General features: G+C 40.4%; 1 protein-coding gene across 3 annotated transcripts in view; it reads right to left on the bottom strand.

The window, feature by feature from the left end:
• Positions 1-6,110: 6,110 nt before the first annotated feature.
• Positions 6,111-12,958, bottom strand: part of PRKCI (protein kinase C iota) — a 30,738-nt gene continuing 23,890 nt past the window's right edge. For all 3 annotated transcript variants that reach the window (XM_075506866.1, XM_075506863.1, XM_075506864.1), the window contains exons 13-18: positions 12,871-12,958; positions 11,572-11,697; positions 11,390-11,469; positions 10,262-10,351; positions 9,850-9,965; positions 6,111-8,734 (exon numbers count right to left, since the gene is read on the bottom strand). In XM_075506866.1, the coding sequence (XP_075362981.1) occupies positions 8,647-8,734; positions 9,850-9,965; positions 10,262-10,351; positions 11,390-11,469; positions 11,572-11,697; positions 12,871-12,958 (588 nt within the window). In that variant the 3' untranslated portion in view covers positions 6,111-8,646. The remainder of the gene's footprint in view (positions 8,735-9,849; positions 9,966-10,261; positions 10,352-11,389; positions 11,470-11,571; positions 11,698-12,870) is intronic.

Genomic DNA, 12,958 nt, shown 5'->3' with positions numbered 1-12,958 from the left:
GCGCCGCTGCTGGGGCCGGCGAGGCGCTGAGGGCCGGGGCCCGGCGCGGCAGCTGGGGCGGGGAGGCGGTTGGGGGGGGGCGAGAGCAGCCATGGCAGAAAGGGAGGGAAGGAGCCAAGCGGGAGCGCAGGCAGCAGCCAAGGCGGGAGAGGAGGGAGGAGGCCCGGCGGCTGACAGGAGCTGTCAGGCGTAGCGCTCCCCTGAGGCGCGGCGGCCGGCAGCGAGCGTCCCTCCTCAGCGACGGTCCCTCAGCGAGGGTCTCTCGGCGACTGTCCCTCAGCGAGTGTCCCTCAGTGACTGTCCCTCAGCGAGGGTCTCTCGGCGACTGTCCCTCAGCGAGGATCCCTCAGCGACTGTCCCTCAGCGAGGGTCCCCACGCGAGGTGGGCTCTGCTCTGACACCCCACTACCGGGGGACGGGGAGACGCGGGGAAGGCAGGGGAGCGTGATGGTGTCTGTCCCCAAAGCGGTTTCACAGACCTCTCCTTCCAGTCGCGGGCTCATCGTGCGGCACCGGGAGCAAAGAGATGCCGAAGTGCAGGAGAAGCTTTCGGAGTCGGTCGTGGAGCCCGGCTGGGAAGCGGCACGATCTGCTCTGCAGAGAGGCGTTTACGTGAGGGGCTTCTCCCGCTTCAGGCTTGTTGCTGGAAGGGGAAGATGTTCTTCAGGGACTGCTTAGTCTTTGTATAACTAGTTTATGTATTACAAGTTTCTTCTGTCTGCAAGGAGCCTAAAGCTTTTTGGTTTACATCTGCTTTGTAAAGACAGTGCTTCAACTCAGATTAAGGCACAATCCAATTTGCCGTTGCCTTTCATCCCCTACAGTTACATATTTTGATGCAAAGTGAGTATAAAAGCGTAGCACATGAAAATGGGGCAGTTGTACAACCACCAGGCACCGCTTAACACCGGCCAGCACTGCCCACGGCGAGCGGGCTCCGTTCTCTGTCATCTCCTAATGCCACACCAGAAGGATTAGCACAGAGCAAACAAAACCTGCTTCACTGCGGAGCAGCTGATCAACAGAGGGGTTTGATACACTTTAATCCTTGACTTTGCACCTGTGATACTCTCAGATTTCCTCCGGGCTGGCAGGGCTTATTGATGGAGGGGCCCTTGAGAATCCCTGCAAAGCTGCTTCACGAGTCACCTTGTAACTTTTTTAAAGCACCACATGGATTGCAATATCTACAACCATATCTACAACATTTCCTTCTGATGATGGCTGGGCAAAGAGTGATCTGGGATTATCGATGTTATTTTGTGTGCAGGTTTTGCCCTTGTTGCTAACCTTAGACGGTCACATCTGTAGGTAGGAGCTATCCTACTCTATGTTCGCACAGCAGCTGGTACAATCTTTGGGACCTGTGGTGCTTTATATTGCAAAAATAATAAATTGCTGATGGTTTAACTAGTAGAATAGGGATTAGAATAACTGTATAAATAGCAGCGCCTGGGATTTGAATAACTGTGTGATCACAAAGACAATAACGGTTATATTTATTTTTTAAAACCTAAAGAAAACCACTTGACCTTTCTGTTATTAAAGAATTTGGGTACGGATGAAGGAATTGTAAAACTGAAATAGAGCACGACCTCAATTTTTATATTCAGCAGCAGGTGTTGTAACAACAAGGATCATTGCTTTACTGTTGCTGTATTGCAGCACGCTCAGGCAGAAGGCTTTCCTACAAATGAAGGGGTACCAAAAAGAAGCCTTCATTTTGTTGAGGGATGTAAACCTCCAAATGAAATTAAGCGTGCTCTTTCTTGCAGCTGCTTGAAATAGGTATTTCACAGAATGCCTATGGAAAATCATAACTTCTCTTTTCACAGGGTAGAGAAAACAGAGAAGGAAGGGAAGGCATAAATTCCTTCCATTCCACGTAGGCCAAAGCAGAGATTAAAGCTTCCCAGAAATTGGAACCGAGATTTAATCTTGGGGAAGAACACAAGTATTGGGATAAATGCTTTTTTTCCCCCTTTAATACTCTACTATTCATCCTGTTCCATCATCATTTTGTTTTATTGTCAGTCACTAGAGATTGACTCAGTCTGTCTCAGGGAGCATTTATCATCACAACTACTACCATTATGGGGAGGGCATTTTTCCTTCCTTACGCTTACCCTGCTACTTTCTACCTCCTTGTGCCAGACTTCACCTGTGTAACTCCTACATAGCGGCAGAATACCAGCTGAAACGTATAGCTACAAAACATCAGGCTCTAGGCATCACTTGAGTTTCAGGAACCGAAGGATGATCAGGACTGACAGCTCTGTACGTTGCAGCCACTCAAGATTCACCACAAATAGGATTTGTGTATTTAAAGAAATTTCACGGATGTTGGACCGTAAACCTACTCTTGGCTCATCTTTGCATCCAACAGCATTTGATCTAATTTAGCAGCACACAGTGGTTAGTAAATACTGGTCATTCCACCTCAATATGCAGTTTTATATCTAGGCTTGTGGTTTGTGCTTTTGAAAGCAGGGAAGTGTTACAAACATGTTTAGATGAATCCCAGCAATGTGTAGTAACCCGGTGCTTTTCATAAACGCTATCCTTTAGCCCGCAGCAACACAATTACATCGTCTCACTCTGGCTGCTACATCAAATGCTTCTGCAGCATTTCCAGCCTTAGACAGGAAAGAGGATTGCTTCATGTAATGATTCTGCAGAAGGATTTTATAAATATTGGTATTTTTCCTCCATTTACAGTTAAGCAACCAACATGAGGCAAAGCAGTTGCAGGAGTACAATCACTAGCCTTGCACAAAAATGTGAAGGGAGACTGTGATGGAGAACATGCAAAAGTGCTTTCATGGTTCATCTCAACTGTCTGTTTAAATTCTGTTTAATTCTTTATTTTTCTGCAATAAAATGTTTGAGGGTAGGACAACAAATAGCTTTACGAAAAAGTAAATGTGGTTGTGAAGAATACTAACACTCTGTACTTATTTATTAAGCAGATGCAAGGTTTGCTTAAAAGCCATAACAATATAGCAGAATAAAATGAGATTTCTGAATCTATCAGCTTTTGGAGCTGATCCTGAAAGACAGGGACCTGCGATACAATTGTCCAGACATTCTAGACGTTCCCGTCTTCTCCCATCTTCTAGAACCTGATAGAAAAAATTATCTTCAAATACCAGTAATATGACGCTGTCATATTTCCATTTTAAATTTACTGAAGAAAATGCAAGACTTGTAACACCAGAGCTGGACTGATCTATGGATGTAAGGAAAGCAACGTCTGTGGGCAGATATTACATCTTTTATTAGACCTACTGATGTCATGGAAGCTTAGGAATTCGGTGATATTGTTTAATTTGGGTTTTTCAAGTTCTGCTGCACATTTTCCATTTCAGGTTGCAAATTCTGGTCACTATTGTGCTGTAACGACAGTGTTGCTATAGAGCTACAATAATCAGGCAACGTAAGACAAAGTTTGTAGGTAGAGGATTGTCTAAAAAAAGATGTCAAGTCTGCCTACAACTTCTACTGTAGACTGTGAAAAGCAGTTACAAAGACACTGTGCAACTAAACCCCGAGTTACAGGGCTTTGCAAGATGTAATAAATTGCACTAACAGAGCATAGGAGGAATCTTACTTTTATTATTAACTCCTCTGAATCTTCAAGAAGTGCCGAAGCTCTTTGGAAGCTTACAAAATTAACATTGTCTTCAAATGTAATTCACGAATAGCACCTTCACTGCTTGGTTTCAACACCTTTGGTTTAACACTGAGGCAGCCTTTACAGAATTTTTGTCTTTCCTCTTCTAAGTCAGCTCCAAGGAAGAAAAAGTTATTATTTAAAAAATAATTTCTTACTTTACAATTAAACAGTGACTGCAAAAGTTTCCTTTTCAGATAAAAGTAAAAAATGAGGGATATATAATAATATACAGAAACCAAGAGGCGCCCTAGAAAGTATATAATTTTTCTTTCATGTATTTCTAAGATGATACAAAGCAGGACATACTCAAAAATACAGACCTCCAAAATATCATGAAGCAAAAAAAGGCTGTTTAAAAAAGACTAAGTCCCATCCTCCCCACCACATGCCCCTTCAAATTCCTCGCAGGCCACCTTTGACTGTCGCCGGGGTTGGTACCTCTTCCACTCACACACTAGGAAGAGGGGCAGTGAGACAAACTGATCTGCATTTCTAAGGGCAAAGAAAAATAAATCCTTTAAACTACTGCATACAAAGTAAAGTGCCAAATACCATATAAAACAAAATGATCTTTTGGTTGAGCTGGTTAACATAGATACAAAGTTGTTTGGCAAACTGCTAAGCACGTGGAGAACTTTGTCGCAGTTTTGTGAATAAGATTCAAGTTATGTATTTATGAACAAAGGAGGTTTTCTACAGAAAGCAGCATTTTTTTAAAAAGTGTTTCCATATACACCATCTCTAAATATGCTAGAGAGCACAACTTAACACTGAACAGAGAACAAAAATTGTGCATTTTCTTCTCTGAAGATATTAGCTTGCACATGTTAAAGAAAAAAAAATCATTTTAGTGGCAATTTTTAATGGTAAGTTGTAATACTTAGGGCCACTCTTGTGATACCTCCTATGACAGATTAAGTAACATAGACAAGACACCGTATTAGACACCCTGTTACAGATCTTACCATAAGCACAAGAAGTCAGTAAGTTTTAGCACGCACCACGTCTTACAGGACAAGTTACTTTGGAAACAGGTCTGCACGGAACACTGCAGCTAACGAAGAACCTGAGCTATGACTTAGCTTCGACATCTAAACTCATGGTCAAAATTCAGCAGTTCAGCTAGATGCTCCACCACCCAGCGTAAGAGGGATATAAGCTCAGACACTTTGTTCAAGCTTAGAAGTGCAGACGCAACAGATTTCTGGTTCTGTTTATGCCTGAAAAAGCCCACCTCCCACCAAAGCCAGACAGATCCAGGAGGTAGATGCTTCTCTGCCCTTCGTCGTCAGTGATTACATACGCAACGGTAAGATCGCACATTTCAAGTATGCAGTTCAGATTCCTTCATTGTGAGCAGGAAAAAAAAAAAAGTCTTAAAAAACCCCACCACCCTAACTGAGCTCTTCTGAAAAAAATGCAAGATATGGTAAAATGCCCTTTTTCTGATAAGGAGCTCCAATCCCCCTCTCCCTCTTCCCTGGAAAACTTCATTAATCTATAGACAGTTTCAGATACCTTTCTCACTTAAACTGCTTATGCCCTCCACCAGGAAGTGAGGATGCATGCTTAGCAGGTATCAAGTATATATAGATGATACAAGCTATTAATTTCTTGTATAGAGTGTCTTAACATAAACAATTGCTCAGACTGAGCCGAGCGCAGTTGGCCACCAAACTGAACAGAAACAAGAAGCATGCGTGGGGGGAGGTTAAGCATTTAAGAAATGCAACCATCTGTAGCATTTGCCTAGGACTGCTGATACATACTTTTAATAACAAGCCAGACTGCAAGAAGAAATCTCTTTTAAAATATAGATACACAGATATTGAAATGCAGATATATTGAAATACTGCATCTGTAGCAGGGGGTGTAGAGGTAAGTGCCCTTGCCCTCCGTGTCAGAAACCTGAGAGAATGCAGGGGAGGAGTTGAAGAAACAAAGAAAGAAATCATGCAGAAGTAAGCGCAGCAGATGAGAGTGTTGCTCTAAACTCCAAATCCCCAGTTCTGGCAGCTGAGGTGATGTTTTAGAAGTTGAGGCTGAAAGAGGTCCTTGGCCAAGCCAGCTAGAATTGCGTTTTATATTTTACTTGAAGCTCTCTGTATCCACGCAGCTGACTGAAGCCTCACGACGTACTTGTGTTTCATCACCGGTGGTGGAACAAAAGACAGAACCTACAAGGATGCTTTTTCTCCATAGGGCACGATGAACATACGGCTGGCGAGCCATGCTGGAGAGGGACCTGTGTTCTAAGACATGCTTGGGGAACACAGGCTGAGGGAGGTACCTCAAGCCTATCCCAGTGCTACCTTTTAGAAGAAATGGTAAGATTAGAACAATGCTCCTGTGGGACCTGGATATTTAAGTGTCAGACGACAACCCCAAGCAAAGCCCAGCATTTCGCAGTATTTGAGAGGTTCACACACAGAGGCCTAATATAAATGTTTTATTTAAAGTAAAAAGTGTGCACAAATAAAGGGAATGATTACACAACAACGTTCAAGACCATATTCCACATGAACCAAGAAAATAGTAGTGACAACATTAACTAGCAGAGCACCCATAAGAATCCAACTCGTATACAAAAAGGAGGTTACTCCACATAAATACATCACGCTTCTGATGCGGACGCTTTCGCCAAAAGACAAAGCCTACTGCACTGGACTGTTTACACCCAATGTCCCTTCTGAATATTCATGGCAGTTGCTATATACTTAACAATGAAAAAAAACCCTGTTAATATGGCACTTTGGAGAAAATTAAAGTTTACAAATGGATTTACAGTTATTTAAGATGTTTGTCACTTAGCAACATTCTTAATGGTTAGATACGTAAACAAAGTATCTTTTCTGTGACATTATCTATTTAAAAAACTAACTTTTGCTTTAAGCGCAAGACAGTGTTTTACTCCATTACTCTTCTGTGATGAATAGCAGAAATGCCCTTCCTTACATAAAGCCGTTTTACTTAATACCTCATATGAAGTTAAGCCACTGTAGAGAGGCAAGGCTTTTCTTGTTTGCTTTAAGTGACTTCCAAGTTTAATATCAGTTACGTCCTGATGTCTGACCTAGTCATGCAGGTGTAGAAGTCAGAGGCTAAGCAATTAATCACAATTTAAAAACTGCATGTAAGCAGTTCACTTGACGTGAATTAAACATGCTGAAGGTATTAGCTGCTCTTTAAAAGTAGGTTTACTCTGATATTTTACATTTGCAAATATATAACTTGAATTTAAAGGAACCTGGTTTTTAACAGGGCAGAGGTTCAATGCTTCCCTGAACTGAGGCCCCTCCAAACACTTCCCAGTTTTGAAAACTCAGCCCAATACTTAAGAGTTTCCTATTCACGTTGCCAAGAAAAATATGAACTAAATACCACACCATGACACTACCGTGTATTTCTGCAATCTCTCTCCTTGAAGCTAACATGTAAGTGAAAAAACATACGCCGGAAGATTTGTGCTATGAATTTACAGTGTCGCCATACAAGGATTTTCAAGGAGAGACACTGACCAAGCAGAAGTCTTATTAAAAGCTCCAGATAAGGTTTGCTAACTTGTGCTTACAGATATTTGGATCTGCTTTCAGTAACACTTCGCTTGCCTTACAGCTCGTACTTATATAACACAGATTCTTTTCTTCAATGTCTCTTGATCCCTTTTCCCCAAAATAAAAAAAAAAGTGGTACATTTGGCATTTCTTCAGCCTAAGACATTCAAAACTATTCCTTAACCATTAAAAATAAGAATTATCTATGCGGTATATTACACTGTTTACTAACATGAAATGTAAGAATCACACCTCCCAAAAGTCCTAGTTTGAACCGTTCTTTCAATTTATTCCAATTGCTTTACTACTAACTTTGCGTCTACTACCAACACGTAAGGTCTGATTGTGATTACAAATCACCATCTCTAAGTGGAGAAGTTAAGGGAGTCATTGTGGACAGCACCTATTTTTTTCTAGATCTGCTTTTTCCACCGGCAAAGTGGAATGCATTTCCAACAGTATGGCAGTAAGATTTAAAAAAAAAAAAAAAAAAAAAAAAGAAACAAATGCCCTTATCTAGGCCACAGCTGTAACGTATGCAGGTCTGATACAGTTAAGACAAAGTGTAAAAGCAATAAATAATAGTATGAGGTTCTACATCTGTCAATATTAGCTGCCCATTACTGCTAAATTACACTCTACAGATTTTACCTTTTTAAAGTATTAATTGAATTCCATTTATTTAAACTGACACTTTATACCATGTACAACCCTCACTGAAAGGGACAGGCTCAGAAAGGCACTCTCTGTGAATCAGCGTACGATTCCTAGTGTATCACTTCAGAGCAAAGTCTATTGATGCCAATATTGAGTTAATCATCTCTTTTAGGATAGGATCAATACACCCTGTGAAAGCAACCATTCTTGACCTATGCAGTTTAAAAATCTGCTCTCCTTGCTGTCATTTCCATCTGAAGGGCAATAACATAGCTCTAAGTCCATGAGAGCAGGGAAATTAGATGTTTAGAGAGAAGAGATTTAGAACTACAGAAGTCATAAGGTCTTACTTGTCTTGCTGGAAAAATGGAAGCCCTTTAATGATATTTTATTACGTCCCCTAATGCAATTTGTATTCTTAAAGCAATAAGAAAACTTTCCTTTATCAGAACGCTGTATTGGCAGATTATACAGCCAGACCCCATTGTTCAGTCAGGAGCCCCAGAGACCAACTTCTACATTAAAATTCAAGTTTGGCAAGACTGTTGGAAAGTTTAACATTTTAAATCTGGCAGCCGAAGGTTCAGCATAACAACTGTCCTGGATGACAATTAATACAAAAAGAAAATTATCAAGTAATTCACACGAGGTGGCAAGGTGTTCAGTTACTCATTTTATGCAAGTGCATCCAAATGAAGAGACGTTTATCCATGCAGAAACAAACAGAGTAACAATTGGCACAGTCCAGAAATGGAGAATTCAGACACATTCCTCAGCTGACATCAAAAGAGGATTTATATATTCAAAGCCTTCAAATTCAGACTGGTCAATCTTCTTCACAATATCACTATTAAGATTAAAAAACAGTCGTTAGTTCAGCAAAATTTAAAAGGTAACAATATTAATTGATAGTTTGTCTTAAAACTGAGACCTGTATAGCGGATTGCAATTAAGAACGTTTCCCTTCTCTCTTTTGCCCCTCTCTATCCTTACAGTTACCACTGGGGTTTTTTTCTAGCCCCTGTAATGGTAACAGAACACAAATCCACCCAGGAGTAGTGACTGGGCTGCTCCCATGCACGTATTCTCCCCACAAAGCAATCTGCAAGCTTTGCAGTTTTAAAACTTTCCCAAACCAGTCAGTTTTATAAAACACTGAAAACATTAGGATGTGATAGATACTGCACCTACATCAGCAACTTTTCTAAACTTTATTTGTACATTATGCATTTACAAAGGGACAAAGAAGGACATTGGAGTTCAGACCTAATTAAGGTGCATAGGTAACATTTAATAGTCACTGTTTGTGTTTACATACTACACGAACATTATACAAAGCCCTAGAAAAACTCCTAAAATGCGAACAGCAGTGGCTTAGTCAAACTAGAAAGGCCCTTCCCTCCTCATCCCAAATCACAGCCCCTCAGGAGTAAGGAACCACAAATCCACGACCAAAATCAAATGCATTATCATGCATTTTATCAAGGCTTTGCAGCCAGGATAATCTCACTTGACTACTAACAATTTAAAATACCCGAACAAGCCAAACAAAGCATCTTCTCTTGTTCAGAACAACCAAGATAAACTCAATCTAAACCCAACATTCTAGGAATATCACAGCTTAAAGTAATGCAAAAATAAACCACTTGACAAAACAGGTCTTCTCCTTCGCACGTCCATTTCTTGCAGATGATACCACTTACTCATTTTTCCTGAATTAAGATTCTTTATAGCAACTTTCCCACTGTTAGCCGATTTTTACATCATGCCAGAGTACAATACTTAATCCAGCCATACTAAGTCTACCATGAGGACACATAATAGAATTTTCTCCAAACTAACGCAAGAAAATGTTATTTACTGCTTTATGTATACTCTATGTACTACAACTGCAGCTACTAAATGAAGTTTTATAACTCCTTCACTGACTTATCAGAACTTCTTAAATTCTACATTACTTACTCATCATCTGGAGTGAGCTGCACAGGTTCATTGGTGAATTGGGAATCAAAGTTATCCAGACCAAATTCTCCAGATATATTTGGTTTAAATGGAGGCACCACTTGCTTTTGCTCCATCTAAGAATAAATGCACTTAGTGACACCAAGAATGAGTTACAACCTATTGAATTATTTTTAAACAAGGCTGGAAGTTACTATGAAGTTTCTTTTGTATGCTTTCTACGACCATTCTATTAATCTACTGTACTTACTGTGTGTAAAAGGGTTAAAAGATTCTGAATTGTCATTATGGTACATCATAAGTTAAGAGCTTAAGGTTTTTGAGCTCAAGGTCATCTCTCATGCTCAAAACAAGTTGTCAAGTCAAAACTGTATACAAAGGAAATCAGCCAAGCCAGTGGGCATTCACGTACCAGATCCCAATCAACATTGCGAAAGAACGGATGTCCCTGGATATCTGCAAATCCTGTTTGAGGATGGCAGCCTAAACGTTCCTTTGGATCCTGTGCAAGGAAGAAAGTATTTCTAAGTGGGTGTCATGGCCTACACATAAATAAAATACAAATGTTACAAATTCCATGAGAAATGAAACACCAGAGTTACAAGGGACACTGAAGAACTAAGTGAGCATCATTTATTTTGGGAACTGTTCCAACATACTGCACGAAATAGGCATGAATATATGGAAGCCTTTAACGGATTTTTATATAAACAACCATGCCATCCTTCTTCATTTTTATTCAGACCTGTTTAAACATACCATATGTTTCAGAGCAAACTCGGTTAGATTACAAGTGAGTTTGATTCTTCCCCCCGCCTGCCCTCCCTGAGCAGACTGACTATGCCAGGCAATCACACTGGGGTAATAACTGCAGGTTACTGATAAATACGGTGGAAAGAAGGTTATTTTAACAAGACAACTCCACCTCCATGTACGCGTATGGACACATGCACACACTACCAAGGAGCTGTAACAGAACCGGTGTTCTTGAACAGTATTACTTTCTTAGGATAAGTTAACCAAATCTGTTTTCTCCTGTACCTCTTTCTCCCCACTATCTAACACTCACTAAATAAAGGCCAGCACGTGCTCAGACTAGTCCACTACTACATACGTGCTTTTGACTCTCCGGCTAGTTAGCTACCAGCAAACAGTGAGCGTATACTGCCTCTGCATTTCCCTCGAGGAAGTCATCAGCAGTTGTCAGGGTGATTTGCTAAGCTTCTTCTCTAAGAACCAAAATAAATCTGATAAGTTTGTCCAATTCCCCAGGTTAAAGAAATCGCTTGGAGCACTTCCATGCCGTTCAATTTGAAATTTACTCATGATCTCAGCCTGAGAATCTGGAGCTTCAGATTTTAAGACAGGTAGCTAGAATAGGTCCCCCAGCCCCACTGAAATTCTGCTTTAGGCTCACACCTTTTCTACCCTGTTTCTGTATGTGGCAGATAAAGTATGTCTGCTACACATCAATTAGTCAACAGGTTTTAAAAAAACAGCTGCTCTTGAGAAGTCTAAAATAGTTCCCTTTAGCTCTTACCTTATTAAGGAAACTCTTTAGAACACCTGCTGCTTTAACAGAAAGGGATCGGGGAATTCGGATCTGTTTTTCCAAAATTACTGCAAGAAAACAAGGTTCATATCAGCCTTTGCATCTTTAAAGTCAGATTAAAGGTAAGTAGAAACAAAGCACTGAAGTGTAGGAACACTCATGGTGCTTACCTTGGAAAAGATAATCTTCTGTGTTCTGATCAGGATTATCAGAACTCCCAACAATATCAAATGGTGACCGGCCTGCCATCATTTCAAACATAAGTACACCAAGTGCCCACCAGTCTACACTGAAGCCTAGAATTCAAATGAGAAAACACCACTGAATATATTCTGGAGCAAATACACCAACACTTTGGGGGCTGCAGACAGACATGTTTTGAGAAAAACAAATTAATTAAAAAATTTCAGTATTGCCAGTCTTTCTGATTATCTGAACAAAGGAGAGCTAGCAATTGTACTAGACAAACTTGGTTCAGTATGTGCACAAAGGAGGGAATGCTGCACAAAGAAAAGGAAATGCAAAAAGTTTAAAGGTTGGTGTTAGGACCTTAACAAAGGTTTAAGTAATATTTAAGCCTAGTCATTACTAATCAACAGTGGGTTGGTTATCCAGGGCAGGGGACAAGGACAAGGAGGAAGTATGTGATTCTTAATAGCGGCAAGACAGTCATTTATGGAGCTAAGCATATCTATTCTACCATTCACCCCTAAAGAAAAAAAATTCCAGTAGCTAGGCTGCGACTGATATAGTCTGGTTGGCCTAGAAAGTTTGTGATAAGGAAGGAAGATGTGAAGCCAGTCTGAAAGAGATATTTGATTGAAATAAGATCGTAGATTTAAAAAATATATATACTTTTTAAAATAGGAACTAATTGTAGAACTTGTTAAAATCTTAAGGTAAGAAAACAGATCAAAGGTCTGCTTGGCACAGTATTGGAAAGCTTAGGAAGAAAGGGAAAGATACACAGCAAGCTTTCTATACTGCCTTACGTCTCTTGCTTCAGGAATCTTGTGGACTTCCTGAACAAGCAATTGCATAGATGATTTCACTTTTAACACTGAGATTTGTGAAAGGGTTGTCTACTACCTAGGCCCTTTGCAATGCATTTATATCCAATAGCATCATTGCTGCCAAATATAAAGCTCCAAAACTGAACACAGTTCAAGACTGCAAGTCTATCATTAGTAGTATCTAAAACAGTTATGAACAATAATACATTTGGAAGACTCAAGCTATTCTGCAAGGCTGATAAAAAGAAATTAAGATGTGGAAGGCAGGGTATCTCATTTGCTTGGTGTGATGTTTTCTGCCCTTCCTTTGAAGGGTTTATTCACTTTTTCAGACAGGATGCTGAATTAAGATTGATCATGTGTCCAACAGATTTATACTTTCTACTGCTAAACAACTTGAGTAAGAAGTAAGAGACAAGTGAGAGTTATATAGTAGCAGTGAAAAATTCAATTTACCATAATCCTCTCCCCGGAGAATTTCAGGTGCAATATAGTTTGGAGTCCCACAGAACGTGCTGGTTGTGTCACCAGGCCTCAGACCCTC

The sequence above is a fragment of the Mycteria americana genome, chromosome 7 (assembly GCF_035582795.1).
Source record: "Mycteria americana isolate JAX WOST 10 ecotype Jacksonville Zoo and Gardens chromosome 7, USCA_MyAme_1.0, whole genome shotgun sequence".
Classification (NCBI taxonomy): domain Eukaryota; kingdom Metazoa; phylum Chordata; class Aves; order Ciconiiformes; family Ciconiidae; genus Mycteria; species Mycteria americana.
The sequence above is the reverse complement of the archived record's forward strand: the minus strand, read 5'-3'. Positions and strand labels throughout refer to the sequence as shown.